We start from the raw sequence: 19590 nt of genomic DNA on the forward strand, positions 1-19590 counted from the left end.
GCCCCAGCTCCCCCAGCCCAGCTCTCTCAGCCTGGCTCCAGAGCAGAGCTGCTCCAGCCCTCGCAGCAGCTCCGGGGCCTCCTCTGGCCTCACTCCAACAGCTCCATGTCCCTCTTGTGCTGTTGCCCCAGAGCTGGACAAGATGTACAAAGGCTGTTCTGCAGAAGACCGCCCTTTACTTAGAGCTGCCTGCAGATGTATTTGAATCTTTCTCCTAAATGTTTTGGAAGTGCAGTGAAGTGAAAGCACTTCATTAACCTCTTTGACGAGGAGGGTGATCTCATCATACTAAAGCCCCAGGATTAGCTTCATTAATACTGGTAAAAAGCTGCATCATTGGAGGGGCTACCAACAGAGCAGGCAGTAGCATCCTAAGGGAGCTACCACATCTGCTGTCCCAGGACCTATGCAAGCTATATAAAACCACTGGAGAAATCCTTTATGCTGACCAGGAAATGGGCAGCTGGTTATTGAACACACTGATGTAGGAAGTCTCAGCTGGTTTTTGCTACAAAGACATTGCAGATACATGACTAGGAGAAAGAGAAGGAGAGCACAAGGGGCTCAGCCACCATTTGCTGGCTCAGGAAGGTACATACATTGTTATACAGTTGTTAAGCTGACAGCTTTAAAGCAGATAAATGTGTATAGTGCAGCTTATCAATAATTGTACACTATGAGGGTGCTGAGGTGCTGGCACAGGGTGCCCAGAGAAGCTGTGGCTGCCCCATCCCTGGCAGTGTTCAAGGCCAGGTTGGACACAGGGGCTTGGAGCAACCTGCTCTAGTGGAAGGCGTCCCTGCCTGTGGCAGGACTTGGAGCTGGATGAGCTTGAAGGTCCCTTCAACCCAAACCAATCCATGATTCTATGTATGTCTGACCACGTGAATGGGGAAATGTGTGAAAGGTGCCTAAACCCTGTCCCTGGGAGAGCTTGGATGCCTTAAAATCCAATGTGTGAGGGTTTGGTGTGCAGCACACGAGCCCCCTCAGCCTGGCCAGCCCTGCCCTGGCTGTGGCTCTGAAGAAGCAGTGGCTGCTGAGAGTCTCACTCGAATAATCACATAATCTCAGCATTGTGTCAGGCCCACAGATATGCTGGGTCAGATCTCCAGAAATGAAGGAAATGGCAGGATCTTGTGTTAGGTGGGTGCTTGGCACTGTTCTGGCACAGGCATCTTTATGCCTCCAAGGTCAGGCTTGTTTGAGGTATGAGGAACACGCTGGAGACATCTGCAGTTTTCCATAGTGCTGAAGTAGTTTAGTAAGGGGCTGATTCAGCCAGAGCTGGACATTTAGACTGATTCCTGATCTTTGAGATCCCTCTGGGAGCTTTCCCCTCCCAGGGATTTTGTCTGGAGACATGGATGCTGCACTGGGGAGCCCAGGCTCTTGTTCTGTGTTGCCTGGCAGACAGACTATTGGAGATGTGAGTACCTATAGATAGAGACATACTTGCACTGACAGATTTTTGGCTCAAAAGCCATGTCATTTAAATCTTCTTTTTATTACTCTTTTCCACATTCAGCCAAAAAAGTCTTACAGAAGAGATGGAGCCTTCTCCTCTGTTATCATGTAGCTGCCAGCATGAAATGGATAGTTAATTTTTGCTCAGAATTAGGTTCTGTGCTGAGATTGCCAGTGGAGTAATTTTACAGAATGGTCATCTTTCCAGCTTCGGATGTGACCAGGCTCAGTAGGGACAGGAAAGCATTATGATATGATGGCTCTTTAATGGGCTGTGGGAAGCAAGAGGGTGGTTTCAGTCTCGAGGACATATTTAATCTTGCAACATCTTTTACTACATTCAATAGCCTGTCCTACATCTTAATCACTCTGTGTAGGGGAATTAATCCAAAGCCCCCTTTCGTGATGATAATTTTAAATCTTCACTCCTGCTCTTGCCTGATCACAGGAGCGTTCCTCATCGCTCATCCACAGAGACGGGTAATAGTATAAATCTAGCTTCTCTTTCCCCTGGAGACCTGCTGGTTCTGTGGTTTTCCCTGCTGTGTTTCCCAGTAAGTATCCATCTGTAATAAGACAGGATTTGGGGGAGGACATTGTCCATCTTCTTTCTGAGTAGATGGAGTGTCAGTGGTGACCTGCTGTGGTTGGTGCCTCCTGCCGATGCTCTGCCTCCAGGAGGAGACACCACACTGCTGCCAAGTGCTCATGGCTGCAGGGACAGGCTGCTCGGAGGGGTATCCTTGCCATGCAGACAGCCTGCCCCAGGCCAGAGGATGCCTGCAGCCGTGTGGAAGGGCTGCACATTTTGATGCCTTTGTTTCTAGAGGTGTTGGTGTCCCCTTTGCCCTCTCTTCCCACTTGGCAATGAGGTCTGTCCCTCCCGGCAGCAGGGCTGTGTGTAGCTGCAGGCTACCTGGCATTGCCTCGGGCACGAATGAGGCAGGGCCGAGCAGATGCAGGAAGACTGATGGACAGGTCTGAATTTCAGCTCCTTAGAAAGTAGGACTCATTATTGCAATACAAAATTGTGTATTGGCAGAGCTTTTAGCACAGCTAGTAAAGATGTTCTCAGTTTAAGAGTGAACATAAAAGATTCCTGACCCTATCAGCATCTTTTCCTGTGCCCCTGAGACAGCAGTCTCATGGATAATAGCTGGATTAAATCCTGCTATCTTCCTGGGTTATTATTAAGTGGTACCTTTCCCCTGAGGACGGGGTGTTGCTGCATTGTTCTGCACAAGGGAGATGCTGTCTCCACATGGGCTCTCTGGCAGCATCATGCTGCTCTCTGCACACCACAGTTCACTGCAGGATGCTTCTATTGCAGGAAATGGAGCAACAGCAGGATCAGAAGGGAGCCAAGGAGCTAGAAACAGAGCCTGAGACAGTGACCTTACTCCTCCTCTTGCTTTCCTGGCTCTGCTTGCTGCCAGGACATCTCTTGAAGCTGTGATTGTTTGTTGTCCAGGATCTCCCAGGTGAGGCTACCTCACTGGAGACCTCTCTAAGCAAGGAGACATGTAAAGGGTGAGGAAAGGACTCCCTGACACAGCTCACTGTGTGCCATGGTCTACAGCCTATAGACAGAAGGATGCACTCTGTTGCCATGCAGCTGCAGTCTGTGGTGGCCACTTTAATGGTGTGCACAGCTACAGGGTCCTTCCCAGCCTTTGTCTCTCCATCCAGACTTGCCCCATGTAAACCCAGAGTGTGAACTGCTGGTTTCACTCACACAAGGAGATACCTTAACAAAGAAGAGGAGCATGGCTTGGTGGTTCCTCCACATATCACGTGGCTATCGATCTTTGTTCTGAGTTTTGGCATCTATTTTGTAGTTGTAGCAAGAAAAAGTGTGTGAGCTCTTGTTCAATGCCTTCAGTAATGTGAAAGCGTCTATTTCTGCTCTCCCAGGAACATCATTTGAATTTGGTTCTGAGTCACACAAATCATAACCCATGAAAAGGGATTTTACAGGGTGGATAACTGCCTCCTAACAAGGCAATGGATGAGCATGAGAGTGATTCACAGGTTTGATCTGATTCAGAATTCCTGGAGATGTAGTTTTCAGTTTTGGCCTACATTGCAGTCTTCCAAGTAGAAGCCAATGTAATTATTAACTAGAACTTGCTGTACCAATACTGACTTTTCTACACTGTGTTTCTTCAGCATCTGATGGTTGAAGCTTGTGAAACACAATTCTAGGTGATAAGAAAGATGGCTGTGAGCAACTGTGGGGAGTGGCAGGGGTGATAAGGGCCCGTCAGTGCATGTGTTCAGCACCTCAGGCAGTTTGACCCTCTGGTCCTCTGCTCTCTTGCTGTTGCTGGGAAGCTTTATATTTTCATTTATTCTTTTCTTTTTCATTTTGTTGTACTGCAAATGGTCATTTAACATGGGCACAGGAGAACGGGAGAAGCTGGGTCTGTGGTAGCTCTGTGGATCATGAGGCCATGTGGGCACGCATGGCTTCACACTGGCCATGTCTTTGCAAGGGACCCAGGTTCTCTTCAGCAAGGGACCACTTAACAGATCCAAATCAATACAATCAGGAGATTTTGTAGCTTGTTTTCTTATGTACCAGTAGTACAACCCTCCCTTATTTATCTCTCCAAGCCAGTGCCCTCATGTACCTTCCTTCCCCAAACAAAGCTGTTCCCAGGCTTGTCTTTCCCAGTCTTACATTTTATTTCCCATAGGAGCCCACTGAATCCCCCTCTTCTCCTTCTGCTGCACTTCCAGTCTGGGGGGATGTTCCTGCATTTGTGGGATGCTCCTAATGAGCAAATGAGAGAGCAGTGGCACAGGGGCAAACCTGAGCAGTTAAGTAAGTGGAGCTGATAAGGGTTTTACCAATAAGAAAACACACAAATCAATACCAGGACAAGCTATCAGCCAGTGGGCAAGCTTCAAGCAATAGAATAATGGGTTTGATTTTCTCAGTTTTCATCAATAACATAGCAAATGCATTTAGCACAGGCTGAAGTGGAGCTAACAGGATATCAAACAGGCCAGGAAGAAAAGCTTTGCCTTTGTCACTTCTAGCACCAAAAAACCCCCAACAAACCAAGGTTAGTGTTACAGCAGGCCATTAGCGTGACAGCGTTACCCAGCCGCTAGCATGAGTGTTATGGATAGCTTCAGAGAAGCAGAAAGCAAAAGCTGACCTCATCCGACATCTGATGTCGTTTTTAGGTACTCCTGAAGTCAGATCCCTGTGAGAGGTTTTTTAGCTTATTTTTTAAGCTTTTTTTTTTTTTTTAGGTGAATTCAACTGGAAATTTTGTTGCACCCTAGAATGAAACATGCAACAAAACCTCCAACCAATGCAAACCTAAATCAATAACATAGAACCACAGAATCAACCAGGTTCAAAAAGCCCTTTCAGCTCATCCAGCCCAACCATTCCCAGCCCTGCCAAGGCCACCACTAACCCCTGGCACTGAGGCCTCGGCTCCACGGGCTGTGAACACTTGCAGGGACGGTGACTCCAGCCCTGCCCTGGGCAGCCTGTTCCAATGCCTGAGCACCCTCTGGGCAAGGAATTGTTCCTCAGCTCCAGCTAAACCTGCCCTGGGGCAGCTTGAGGCCGGTTCCTCTTGTCCCATCCCTTGTTCCTTGGGAGCAGAGACCAGCCTCCTCCTGGCTCCATCCTCCTTTGGGCAGAGCGGTAAGATCCCCACTGAGATGGATCATTAAAGGCATGGCTCGAGCTGCCTCAAGACATTAAAGTATTTTTTCCTGTAATAAATTGCTGATTTATGATTAAAAGCTGCTGCAACTGAGAAGACACTATTTTTGAATGAAATCTGTGTGCAAATGCCTGATTACAGAAACACCATAATTGGCACATGTCTGTGTGTAGCGTGTGCTGAAAAAGGGAAACGTGGCACATGCTGCCTGAGAAATAAAACTAAGCGGCAGGGGTAAGGTTGCATTCTGGATGCTTGAATTAGCATATGTAAGCTTTTCCCTTTGCTAGCATTCAGTATTGAAGTACTCTTTAATGGCTTTAAACTTAAACAGGGGAACTTTAGGTTAGATATAAGGCAGAAGTTCTTCACAGTGAGGGTGGTGAGGCACTGGAATAGGTTGCCCAAGGAAGCTGTGAATGCTCCAACCCTGGAGGTGTTCAAGGCCAGGCTGGACAGAGCCTTGGGTGACATAGCTTAGTGTGTGGTGTCCCTGCTCATGGCAGGGGGGTTGGAACTAGATGATCTTAAGGTCCTTTCCAACCCTAACTATTCTATGATTCTACTTGGTGAACTAGCTAAGCTTGGGTAATCCTATTTTTAAATACAGGGAGAAGTCAAGAAGTGCTGGATCCGTAATCACAAGAAATCTCAGCTTGGGGTAGGAGAATGTCAGACAGCAGCAACCCTGAGAAATGCAAACCCTACCCTAATGCTAATGCTCGGGTGGTGGCTGTCCCAGAACTTCCCAGGAACATGTGCTTAAGTGGTAAATAGCTCCTAAACATTCTGATGAGCTTCATAAAATGTGGCCTTAGGCAAATGTCGGTCTGTCTACATGAGAGCACTAATCCTCCTGTCGCCGTGTTACAGGGGAATTCAGCTGCACTTTAATAACTTCTCCAGCACTTACTCAATAGAGTGTTACATAAGATGTGCAACCATAATAGAAAATCACAGAAGACAGGGCTAAAAACGACCTTCAGAGGTCACTGAATCCTGCTGCTGGGTGGTTGGGTGCTGCCAGCGTAAGCACTGAGCAGCTCCACTGGTTCAGAGATGCAGGAGGTGGGAATTTGCCTTCCTGTAAATCCAAAAGTGTGATTTTTTTACTTATATTCCAATGAGGCAGCTTAAAGAAGATGGATTGCAGTAATAACATGGTTTAGTCATGAATATTAATACTGAAGTAATTAAATCAGATGGCTAGGAATTATAGGACAGGGAGATACTTTGCGTGTCATTGAATCTGCTCCCCAGTTAGCACAGAAACCCTTCAATAAACATATGGAGCTGTCAGTTAATTACAGGAGGGTTTAAAGTAGCCCATGCACAGCCTTGGTTTTCATCTCCCATTTCTTGAAAGATGATTTAGTTTTCATTGCAGGATGCGGGGTGTGGATTTGAATGACCAAAATGTGATCTGATATGCAATTATTATATCCCTGCCAACACAGCGCAGGAGGAGCAGCGTAACAAATGGCTTTCCCTGTTGAAGCGGAATATACCTTCAGTGCCATACATCATGGTATCACTACACATAACATGCTGAAGTCTTTGCTGAAATAAATTGTTGGCACTTTCCCTCATTTATACTGTAAGTGGTTAAAATACTGCATTGGGATGTGACAGCTCTCCAGGTTCTGGTGACCTCCTTTAGGAACCTAAAGAGCTGAGCTAGTGGAAGCAGAAAATGTTGATATTAACAGAACTGAGGTGACATTTGCATTATCATGAAACCATGTTTCTCCATTTTCTGACCATTTGCTGCTGCTTCAGAGCAGCCTTTTGTCAGTCATAGCATCTTCTCTTCATGCTGGCCATAAGTTACCAGCTAGGGATCAGAGCAAACAGTTTCTCCTTCTAAGTGCTTTGAGGATTTTGTTCTACTTCTTTCCTCTGGAATGTCTGCTTTTCTCATCCCCTGTGTTATCAGGTTTCTCCAAAGTTAAAAGATTCTGTAAGTCTTTTTTAACTTCCACAAAGTGAGTAGCATCTTTTGCATTGATGGGTTTGTCCTTTAAAGTTACTCAAAGGGAGGTGCTGTTTTTGCAGACAACTCTTATAATTTGTAATCAGTATTCTTTAAAAATGCAGAAAACCAGATTTTTGCCACTGAGTTACAGCATTTCTTGTGCATTACTTTGTGAGTTTGTATCAGTCCTAGAGGTGTTGCATCTCCTGCTCTTTCTTTACCTCAAGTACTCCTCTAGTCATAAGACAAAGCTCCTTCCACCAGCCATACTGTGCTTGTTACTCAAGCTGGTTTGAACACAAGTAGAAGTGTAGGTTGCTTTCTGTGGGGTTCTGATCTATTTGCTTTGCAGGGAGCTAAGAGGTGGTATAGGACCTCAGTCCTTCGGAAGTTATCCAGTGCAGTCCCACGGGTGCCTGCAAGTTGTACCCCTCTAGTCTCTGCAAACCCAGAAAAAAGGAAAGTATGAGAATGTGATGTGACGTCTTTAACCATTCTGAAATAGCAGAGGATAATCTGGCTTAAAGAACTTTATGAGCTACTTGATAGACTGAGATCAGGCGCAGCCACACAAAAATGGATAAAGCCAAGGCACAAATGTGCCTTTGGAACAGTGTAAGAGTCTGATAAAGTTTGACATAACCCCAAAATATCTACTGGCTTCAAGTGTGGATGTCAAAAAAAAAGAGATCAGCTATAAATATTGATGTTCTCTAATAACATGTTAGAGTGACAGATGTGGAGAAAGAGTTGGCTGTCACTGCATTTTCCTAAAAGCAAGATACTGCTGTTTCTCTAATGATTTGGAAGAGTTTTAGTTTCAGCCCTGGAATAAAGCACCACACAGCGATCCCATTTTCAATGATGCCAAGAGCACGAAAAGCTCAAGTAGAGAAGCTCATTTGGTAGGAATCCATTCCTGAGAGTGGGAATTGTTTAAAATTGTCACTCTTGTAGAGGTGCCTGGTGAAGGAAGATGGGATGGAGCAGAAATAAACATGGTGATGAGACTGGTGGTTTGGCTACTGCAGTGTCATGTCTCTGTGGTCAGATCTTGTTTAGACATGGCCCTCAGTGAATTGTCTGGTTTTATTTGAGGATGTGTTTGATCTGCACATAGTTAACAGCTTCTGAGCTGTTACCCAGAACACTGTATCTGAGCTTTTATGGTGTTAATACAAATGCTGTTTCCCCTTGGTTGCGTTCTTGGTGCATTGGTGGTTGGAAGTTTATCTATGAGCAATCTACAACTAAGTTTAAGATCCTGCAAATAAGGGAGGGCTTTTCTGTGTACCTGCAGCTCAGGGAAAATGAGCGGTGGGAGAGAGATCTGTTTGGGGAAGGATAAAACACAGAAAGGTTTCATGACTAATAACAGCAGCTTGGGATCAGCTTGTTTGCACAGGTTGTGTTGCAGAGCAGTGGTTGCCTGACACATTGTGCCATCTCACTAAATGCCTGATTATCAGATAACAGTAATGATAGGGAAGTGATGCTAAGCTTCTCTACTGCTTTCCCTTTGGGATGCATGTGTTTGCAGCTCAGATATTGAAGCTGAAGCATTATTATCATCAGTTCATTCTGCTTCAGTTTTGAAGTGCTTAATTGCCTTGTGGCAATTTGCCTGAGATGACAAGGGGAGTGGTAGCAGGTAACTGTTTGCTGGATGGCATTTTAAGCTTTGCTCTTTATTTAGAGCTCATTCCTGGTCTCCAGCCTGATTAGGAATAGATGGATCATACAGACCTTCTCATAAATACTTTCAAGATGCAACTTTGTTTGTTTGAAGTTTGGTGACAGTGTTTCACTCCATGTATTTTCAATTCCTCTGTCTTTTATGTCCTTGACTGGCTTTTCTGCTCATTTTTTCCTCTAAGCTCATAGCATCACAGCATAAATATATTAACAGATACTGAAATATATATGCATCCAGTCTACATGTCAGGAAGACTCACATAAATAAGGATTTGCTAGCTCAAGCCTTTGATCTAGCTTGGTAGATGATCTAATTTTCTGTTTTAATCAGATTACAAAAGGGGATTTAAATAACTGTTTCACACTTTTGAAGGGTTAACAGGGGCAGAGATTTCAGACCAAACCCTCAGCAGGTATGAACTGGCACTGGAGCAGAGTTATGTGATTTGAAGCAGCACAGATCTTGGCTATGGACTCCCGGCATCTAAGTGAAGAAATAAAACTGAGAGGCAGACTTTGCCAAGAGATGTGCATCCTATGTGGAGCTGTTAAACAGTAAACTAGATAACTACAGAAGACCCAGAGTTGAAAAGAATCCAGAAGGGACCTTGCATAAAGCAGGCTGGTGGGCACAGCTGGGAAATTGGACTTGAGAATCAGGTCCAAACCCAAGCTAATATAGCCATGGACTTGTAACCAGTGAATTCAGAGATGGCAAGTGCCAAAGAAAGCCCCTGCTTCAGTCCTTTTGAAAAGCTGGCTCCAAAGGAACCATCTTATGTAGAGAACAACAAAGAGATGAGATATTCTGGGAGCTATTGCCTGTGCTAATGGCCATAATGGTGAGGGAGCTTCCGCTGCTCCCCCAGCAGTGCTGCTGCTGGGAAGGAGCTGATGTGGTGGGAGGGACCCTGTCGTATGCAGTTAATTGAATAAGCTGCTCATCTTCTAAGTGCTCAGCTGAGCTTGGCTTAGTGGCTCCCCAGAGATGCACCATCGCTGGCTATGGGTATCCTTATGCAGCAGAGCGCGCAGAACCTCACGTTACCTCTTTCATTGTGCAGTGCTATTTTTAACCCAGTGCCTCACTGTGTATTAATCATTTTTGGCAAATTACTCTGTGTTGTCTTCATGCTGTGTAAATTCCCACACACTGTGCAGGCATATTTTAGCCTACAGCAGTCTTGTAAGAGCAGTAAGTGACACCTTTACTTTATGGGTGGGCTGGCAAGGTGATTAGGTACCAGAGGAAACTGCTGCACAAATTCATCTGCCAGTTTGAAGCAGTGAACAGCTCTGTGGTCAATGCAGCTTTGCAGGCTTATGTCAACTGATACAACTGCCCAATACCCGTGGATTCTGTACTATTAATCATCAGAGAGATAATTCTATTACTACAGATATGTTACAGGAGTTGACATCTCAGAGAAAGGTGAGTGGATCATTGAGTCAGGAGTAAGTACCTGTTAGACTTCCATCTACATACAAGGAGGTCCAAGAGCCACAGCAGTGTTTCTGCACTGAGAAGGTATATTTTCTCTTACAGTCAAATGCTACTTTCTCAGGTATCTATTCCTCTTAGGTGCAGGACTTGAATAGCAGAAATTCTCTGTGACCCAAAAAAGTGTGATGATAAAGCTTTTGGATGAAGCTTGCATGAAGTTCTTGGGCACAGAACAGACTAGAAGTGACTCATATTCTTCATAATTAACAAAGTTTGGGATTTTTTTTCCTCATTGATATTTTACTATGTGGAAGAAGAGATTTGATGGGGATGGGAAAGGTGTGATTTTATGTCATTTATTTATTATTCATTTCATTTGTTACTGGGTTCAAACTTAAAAAGGGGAGATTTAGGCTGGATATAAGGAAGAAGCTCTTCCCTGTGAGGGTGCTGAGGCGCTGGCACAGGGTGCCCAGAGAAGCTGTGGCTGCCCCATCCCTGGCAGTGTTCAAGGCCAGGTTGGACACAGGGGCTTGGAGCAACCTGCTCTAGTGGAAGGTGTCCCTGCCCGTGGCAGGGGTTGGAGCTGGAGGAGCTTTAAGGTCCCTTCAACACAAACCTTTCTATTTCTCCATGATTCTAAATTATCTTATGAAGGTCAGTGAGGTTGATTGTAGATAGAACGGGCAGGATTCTGCTCCTCCACAAGCCTGCATAGCAGAGCAGTGCTGTGAGGACATGTCCTAGTATGGCACTGCTCTGGCCATGGGGGGTGAGGAGCACACACTGTGAGCAGCGCTGTGCCCTTGGCTGTTGTGCTATCAACCAGGCTCTAAACCCTCCCGAGGCCCTGGGTACACACATCTGGTTGGTAGCACAGGCTTGAGCCATGACAACATGTCCCTAGCAGAGGATGCGGCTTGAGCCTCTGTGCTGGCAAGCTGCTGTATTCCCCACAGGCGAGAGCACGGCCTGCGGGAGGCTGCATGTGTGCCACCAGAGCTACATAGGGCTGGGGGGGGGGCTTCTTCCACTGCATCTTCCTGCAAAGTCTGTCCTCTCTTTCTGAGCTTTTCAGTGGGATAATGCATTATTCTTGTGGGGTATTTCCAAAACACAGCACAAGCTCACAGGGTTCGAGGGATGGGCTGGAAGAACTCAAGTCTGTGTTGCCTTTCTGTGAGGTACCTTGTGTCTGAGTAGGGACCACCTCAAAGTGCAGCAGTTTAGAATCACAGGCAACAAAGAATTAGATTCATTTTAGCAGCAGCATTATTTGCAGTGCTCTTGAGAGGAGCAGAGCTGACTGTTTCATGAACGTTTGAGAGAGGCCATCTGCTGTGAGTCCAAGTCAGAACGTGGCGCAGGCTCTGACGTGAGCAAACACAAGCAGATCTCTGTGGATAATACGAGTTCTTTTTTTCTGTTTGATTTTTTAGAATCAACCTTGTCCTATGTTAGGCAGCTGGAGGCAAGAGTAAGACAGCTGGAGGAGGAAAATCGCATGCTGCCCCAGGTGGGTGACTTCTCTTGGTGGGAACAGTAGCCAGAAGCTAGAGAGCAGCGCTCGGGTCTTCCCGCGTGAGATACAGTGTCACGTCTCATCTGACATTGTTACTACCGCGTTTGAACACTCGGGCTCATCACTTGGATGACCAAAGGCACTCACATCTGCTTGTTCATCTTGCTCGTGGTTGAGTGGGGTGTTTCTTTAAGGCTATGACAATGCTTTCATTCATTTTTCTCCTTTGCAGGTGTTGGTACCTTGCTAAGAAAAATTCACTGGAAGCTGCTTCTTATAATTAATTAATGTAAGGGTTGGAAATCACAGTGAACTGACCCTTTGCATTCTGGTTTTATTCCAAGAGCGTCTTCTTGTTAACATACCAAGTGCTATTTACAATTAACTAAAATATTTTGCTCTGGAAATGCAAATGTTTTAAGTAATGGTAATTGGGTTATATATTACTGTTAATATTTTTGAGGACTATATTAGATACATAAATACAAAACTGAAATTAAATTGAACAAATAAGCAAATACGAAGTTAAAGGTTTTTCAGATATACTTTTTTAAGAATGAAAAGTTTTGAAGTTCGTTAAGAATGAATCAAAGACACTTGTTAATTCTTTATATATACACATACAAACCAGCACCTTTCTATTATATTTTATGAAGTAATCCTTAGAAAAATCCATAGAGTCTCCAAATGAAGTTGCCCCTTGGCAGAAAAAAGAAGTTGCATTTCGTTTAAATCAAACACTACTTTAAATTAAGACATTGGCCTTAAAAAAAATGCTCAGCACTGTTATTTGAACGGGACGTCCAAGATAACAGTAAAATGCTTAAGAAGTAGACTCCACTGGCTAAGATTTATTCATTTCTATAAACTGAGATCAGTCAGAAGATCTCAGCCCTGGGTTAACAATTGCCTTAAGGCAGATTTTAAACCAAGTGTGGTGGGTTTTTCCGCACCCATAATATGACAGTTGGAAGGGCCTCTGTAGCTCTTGGTGACACTGAGCAGTTTATGTAGCTTCTCTGTACCCTAACTTTTTGATCTGGAGAAGAAGGACAGCCAGAATGGTTAAATGTCTGTCCAACAACATGTTCAGAGTCTTCAACAGGAAAGACAAAGGTTGATCTTCGCTGATCAGGCATATGTTTTTCTTGCCAAGAACATTGTCCAGGGCCTGCAAAATACTGTTGTGGTTTGTGTTGGGTCTGGAACAGCACTGGGGGATAAGTTGTGCAGAACATTCTTTGTGGGCAAGATCTTTAGGAATGCTCATATGGCTTTTTTTTGTCTGGGGTTTGAGGTGCTCAAGTGGGGACCCATGAAATGCATTCCCAGAGCTTGCCAAAGACTGGAACACCCACATCGTGAGCCTTGAGTTCATTGAAAATACCTGAGATGGGGTGCCAAAACCAGACAATAGTGCTTGTGACTATAGCACCTAAGCCTGTAGCTGTGGAAAAAGTAACTGGAACAAAATACGCTGATTGTGGGGGTTTGAAGGGGGAGAACTAGGTAAGCAAACCTGCAAACTGCATTTTGGTTTTAAATACACAGGTCAGAGTTTAGCCTATGTTTGGGTTTGTTGGCACAAGGATCTGTAAGAGAGTTCTGAAAAATCTCCTAGTGCTTCTAGATACTTTATGCTAAGAAATAATGAGAAGGTTCTTGTTTCCTGACATATCTCACCTTTCCTCCTGAAGAAAGTCACTGCTCTGGGACGAGGAAGGAAATGTAGACATCAAGCTTGCTCTGACTTCGCATTCACTTACCTTGGCATCACATTTGCATGAGTTCATTTGGGGGTTTGTTGTTCCTCTGAGTGACACCTTGAACGTGCTGTGAGCAGTGATCAGGCCCTGTCACAAAGACAAGGATGCAGGATGGAAATGCATCAGCTCCTGGCGCTGCTTCGATTCCTTTAATGGCAGCAATGGGAGTTCGTTGGGCGTGAAGCCAGACCAAGCGCTTTTGAGAAATCAGCTGAAAATATATGATGAGCTCCACAACTGATGAAGGTTTTTGGCACAGCTCTTACAGTGTTTTGCCTTAAAATTTCACCAGAGCTTCAGTAAGAAAGTGCCTTTTGCTTTGTGCACAGCACCTCTTTGATGGTACTGGAGCAGTGGGAGGCTTTGGGAGTTGCAGGACTGCGCGTGGTACAAGAGGTGACAACTCACACTTGTATGAAGCCTCTGATAGATCTTTACTGGAGAGTCCTTGCCTTGCTTTCTGAGGTTTTTTTCTCTCCTCCTGCTACACTTGCCTTCTTTTTCCTTTCACTACCCTTTCTTTTCCCCCTGAACCCAGGACTTCTGCTTATGTGTCACTCGTGAAAATGCACTGGCACATTCATTGACACCCTCTTCAGCTAAATCACCTCTTCCAACTATCACTTAGGGGTGGTTCTTTTCCAATTTCTTTTGCATTGCTTGTCTCCCTATGTACACATTTGTTCTTTTCAAAACCCCACAGCCCTCTAATGTAAAGGTTTTATTAATATTTAGTAGCAAGAACATTTCCAGAGAAAATGGGTTTAAGTGCTGCCATCATTGCTCAGATGGAATCTGAGTTTTAGTTCACTCTGCTCTGCTGAAGGGCTCCTATATCAGGGGAAATGCAGTACCACCACTGAGTCAATATTTTAGTTTGATCAGGTAATAGCAAAGGTATAAAAATGCACATACTCACTTCAGGCTGTTAATGTCTCTTCCTGTGCTGTGCACAGTTGTTCTGGTGGTGGTTTATAGCGTAGTGGTGGGTTTAAGAGTTATGAGGAGCCATAGATGGGTTGTAGGTTTGCTGTGCTGGTGAGAGCTGTAATTAGCTGTTCTTTTTATGTTCTCTTTTTTGCCTTCTCTCAAAGAGCATGTAACAGGATCCAGACCCTTTCAGTTTCTGGCCACAAATAGGATTTTTGTGCAAGAAAGCAGATGCTTTCCAAGATTGATGGTGTGCAGCTGGGTCTTGTGTTGGGAATGCCAAACAGTGCCGGCTGTGCCCAAGACGAGGGCTGTGTGTGCACTGGTGCTTCTCAAACCCTCGTGGAGGTGAGGGACTGTGACAGCAGTGGTGGAGGCAAAAGTATCTGAGCTAGAGCATTTCTGGTTTGGATTTCAGGCCATAGTACCCCAATGGGGCTGGGGCAGGAAAGCTCTCTGTGGCACATGGGCTCTGGCAGTGCCTTCTGCTGCCTTAATATGTACCTGCAGCTACAGCATTCCTGTGCGTTGAATTTTGCTGCTAACACTAAAGAAAACCCCAAAACACAAGATAGCACGACCAGTGCTCTAACCAGATGTGGTGGGTTGACTGGCTGGATGCCATGTGCCCCCCAAAGCTGTTCTATCACACCCATCCTCAGCTGGATGGGGGAGAAAATATAATGAGAGGCTCATGGGTCAAGATAAAGACAGGGAGAGATCCCTCACCAATTACTGTCAGGGGCAAAACAGGCTCCACTTGGGGAAATGAGTTTAATTTATTGCCAGTCAAATCAGAATAGGAAAATGAGAAATAAAACTAGATCTTAAAACTCCTTCCCCCCACTCCTCCCTCTTCCTGGGCTCAACTTCACTCCTGATTTTCTCTACCTTTCCCCCCAGCAGCACAAGAGGACAGGGAATGGGGGCTGTGGTCAGTTCATCACACGATGTCTCTGCTGCTCCTTCCTCCTCAGGGGAGCACTCCTCACACCCTTCCCCTGCTCCCGAGTGGGTCCCCTGGGGGGTCACCAGTCCTGCCAGCAAACCTGCTCCACTGCTCCAGCACAGGCTCTTCTCTCCACAGGTCCTGCCCAGACCCTGCTCCAGTGCGGGCTTCCCACAGGGTCACAGCCTCCTTTGGGCATCCCCCTGCTCCAGTGTGGGGTCCTCCACCTGCTCCACCATGGACCTCCCTGGGCTGCAGGGGGACAGCCTACCTCACCATGGTCCACACCACAGCCTGCAGCACCTCCTCCCCTCCTCTTGCACTGACCGTGGTGTCTGCAGGGCTGTTTCTCTCACATTCTCTCACTGTTCTCTTCTCCAGCTGCACTTGTGCAGGGTTTTTTCCTCCCTTTCTTAAATCTGTTATCCCGGGGGTGCTGCCACCATCACTGACAGGCTCAGCCTTGGCCAGTGGCAGGTCTGTCATGGAGTTGGCTGCATGGGCTCCATTGGACATGGGGGAAGCTTCAAGCAGCTCCTCATAGAAGCCACACCTATAGCCCCCACTACCAAAACCTTGCTACACAAACCCAATACACCAGAACATAATGTCTGTGCACACTGTAATGAAAACCACTCAGCAGTAATCAAGGAAATGGATTCAGATCCCAGCTGGAGCTTCCTGGGCATGGCAGATCTGTCATGTCAGCAAGTAACTTCGATAACTGGAAGCAGGAGAGTCCTCCCAGCCCTGGTGCGGTGTGTAACCGCTCTCCGTGCCTCTTGCTGGGGGAGGCGAGATCAGGATCTGGCATCCACATGGCAATTAACTGCAGATCTCCCTGTGTTTTCATAGGGGTAGTATTTCAGGGCTGATAAGCTCAGCTGGAATGTTATGGAAATGTGGACATCTGTCATGTAATGACAGCAAATGCATTTGCAAAAGATCTACTTGGCAAACCACCCCGTTTAAATTGCTTCAGTGCTTGTTTCGTCGGAGGAGGGAGCAAGAGGCAGAGAAGGAGAATTGTCAGACATTTCCCCTTTCTAACTCTGTCCTTGTAATTTAGCTTTAGCTTTTAATGAAGGGGAAATGAACTGTTGCCAGGATGCTGCTTTCTGGGCGAGCAAACTGCATGGGACAGTGGGGCTGGATGCAGAGAGCTGAGCTCCAGCTTCCACAGCGTGCAACACCAACCAGCACCATGAGGCTTTCTGCTCCCTCCCACACGTGCTTTCCTGCCTCTGGTTCCTTGGTCTTTCTTTTACCAGTCTTTTGGTCCTTCTCCATCTCTATTTGTTGTATCTCTTTCATTCCCACTGTTGCTTCAGGCACTCTTTGAGGGGTTTGCACCCTTGTTTGTCTTTTCCAGTATGTTTCAGTGTGACATGGCAGGAGTGACCCTTAGGCACACACTAGTTTATTTTTAAGCACTTCTAACACTTTCCATTTCCCTCTTTCTTCCCCCTTCATTTAGACTGCCACATTTTATTTCAACCCCTTTCCAATTCTTTCAAACCCCTTTTTGCTGAGCTCTGTGTGTTCTATTTTCCGGGTGCATGGCATGGGTTTACTTATAAATCTAATTAGAAGATGGGAACTGTTTGGTTAGCATTTTTTTTTTTGTGCAATCTGTGTTATTCACAGCCCAATACTGTTTGTCTCCTCCCTTCCATAGCATGTAGGAGAATAGGGAATCCTTCAACCAAAAGGTAATTAAAGCCTATTCAACAAACCCACGTTATCTACTCATGTCATCAAATATTTGCTGAAAGTAAATCAACTGCATCCACCCACCAGGTTCTTTCATGTGCTCTCCTCCGCAGTTTAAATTAATAGGTCATTGATGTAGTGACTTCAGGTTACAACAGCTGAGGTTCTGACCAAGGTCTTTGTCTCTGGGTGCACCAAACATAGTGCTTTCACCTTGGGTTAACTGAATGGGAAGAGCTTATGGGCTTGGTGTTACCCAGATACAAATTCAGGGAAAACCTGGCTACAAAAAGAGTTGCAGTTCAGAGAGAAGAACAGATTTGGTTTGGGGTTTTTTGTTCCCAGAGCAATTCCCAAGGTCTAGAGTTTGTTGGTACTTACAATTTTCTAGTAAAGTCCTAGTAGAGTCTTGTAGAAACTGAATCTTCCAGGTCTTACATAGTGGTGGTCTCTGTATCTGTGGCCTCCAAGATTTGGAGGTGCTACAGCCCAGGACCTTTTCCTCTTACACATTCACCAGCAAAAGAGGTTTATGAAAGGCTGCTGAACATGGGTGTTTCTGAAGCAACCTGCTCTAGTGGAAGGTGTCCCTGCCTGTGGCATTCATTGGAACTGGTTGAGCTTTAAGGTTCCTTCCAACACAAACCAGTCTGGGATTCCATGAAGGTGTGTAGCCAGCAATCGTTTTGGCCACTCAGGAATCTGAGTGTGCTTCAAATAAGCCATGATTCCGTGTGGATTTTGGCAGGAATATGCACAAGGTTTCTTCTGAGGTCTTTGAGAACAGGAGTTACATATTGAGTACTTGCAGCATTGTAAAAGTGTGTATTTTAATCGACAGGAATGTTCCCTAAAACAATTGTTGCAGTTTTGTGCAGTGTGTTAGTAATCCAGCAGAGCATCACGCTGCAGGTTTTAGTGCTTTCTGGTTTCCTTTCTCCTGCCTGCTTGAAACAAGGCAACAAACACAGCCTGTGTTTGCCTTTGAGCTAACAGGGAAAGTGAGGGCTGGGGAAATCAGAAGCGAACTTTGAGCATCAGGTAGTGATTGAACTGGTGTGGCAGTTACCCAGCAGGAAGGATATACTTCCCAGTAAACCACTTGCCTCTGGGATAAAAGGCTGCTGGAGGATGAGGTCTGGGGCGTTTGAAGTAGGTCTCCAATGGTAAGTGAACAGAGCAGTGCCCAGTGGACAGGAAAATCGTGTTCCCTCAGAAGCTTTGGGGAGGTGACTACAAGTGTCCTGGGGGCACAAGGGACTGTGGTTCTCTCTCCTCAGCCCTCCCTGCTGCTGTGGGGAGGTTGGGAGTCAGGCAGCAAGTGGAATGCTTCCTCCAGAGGGGCTGGCAGGTGAACCATCACCAACTGGAGCCACACAGTGTGCTCTGCACTACCTGGTTTTCATTCACGACTGCCCTGGTCAACAGTAAGGGCTGGAAAACGGTGTTTTCTACTGGCTCAAGTAGAAAAGCTCATGATTAGTTCTCTCCATCAAATACCCTGGTCTACACAGGGGTCTTTATTCTGACCATGACCAGGGCACAGTGCAGGGTTTGCCTCTGCCTCTATGAGAGACTGGCCTGAGTATCCCTCATGTTTTGCAGTCAGTGTGAGGGAGACACTAAATTTCCATTCATCTCATTGTCTTGTTACGTGATATGATGGGGCTGACTCAGATTTCCTGTTCACTGGAGTCACGTGTTGGCATTAGATACTGTGTACATTTACTTCCAACAGAAAATGGAGCTGCACATTTAGGGATTGCCCTCTCTTTCTGAGATGTACATGGGTTATTATGTGGGTTCTACCTGCCTCAGGCAATGTGCTTTCTGCAGCAGTGTAACCCACCCAGAGGACACGTTAGAGGAGGCAACAGGCAAGCCATGCTGTAGCCTGGGCACAAGGGCTGGGCAGGGGCAGAGGGGAAGGTTGGCAGTGTAGGATGAGCAGAAAAGCACATTATTTCTCAGATGCTGATGTTGTGCAGCACTGTTTATTCAAAATTACTCAATATGTTAATGTTAATACAGATTAATATACACAGTTAATGCAGATTTGCTAGCCAGGCAGCCAGCAAATGAAAGCAAACATGAAATTCTGCTTTGGCTTTTTATAGCTATTGGAAAGAAAATAGGACTTGAGACAGTCTTACCAGTTTGCAGATCAGATTTGCAGTGTGAGCTGATGTGTCCTGCTCATGTTAAGAAATTAATGCAGGATCAGACAATGGTTTATTTCAGAATATTATGTAAATACCTTATTAAATTTATTTAATAAATTTATTTAATAAGTAAGGCATGAAGTTAATAGGAGTTAATAGCTCTCTGAGGGGAGGCTGAGATGAGCTCTGAGGCAGAAGCTCTTCCCTGTGAGGGTGCTGAGGGGCTGGCACAGGGTGCCCAGAGAAGCTGTGGCTGCCCCCTCCCTGGCAGTATT

The 19590-nt window shown here is 45.7% G+C and overlaps 1 protein-coding gene across 1 annotated transcript in view; it reads left to right on the forward strand.

Moving 5' to 3' along the window:
- The window catches only part of CCDC85A (coiled-coil domain containing 85A), a gene marked incomplete at its 5' end in the record, with an annotated part of 76395 nt that overhangs the window by 45720 nt on the left and 11085 nt on the right, over positions 1-19590 (forward strand). Inside the window, one exon of the mRNA XM_010019185.1 lies at positions 11713-11789. Coding sequence (XP_010017487.1) covers positions 11713-11789 — 77 coding nt within the window. The remainder of the gene's footprint in view (positions 1-11712; positions 11790-19590) is intronic.

The sequence above is a fragment of the Nestor notabilis genome, unplaced genomic scaffold (assembly GCF_000696875.1).
Source record: "Nestor notabilis isolate BGI_N333 unplaced genomic scaffold, ASM69687v1 scaffold14587, whole genome shotgun sequence".
Lineage (NCBI taxonomy): Eukaryota > Metazoa > Chordata > Aves > Psittaciformes > Psittacidae > Nestor > Nestor notabilis.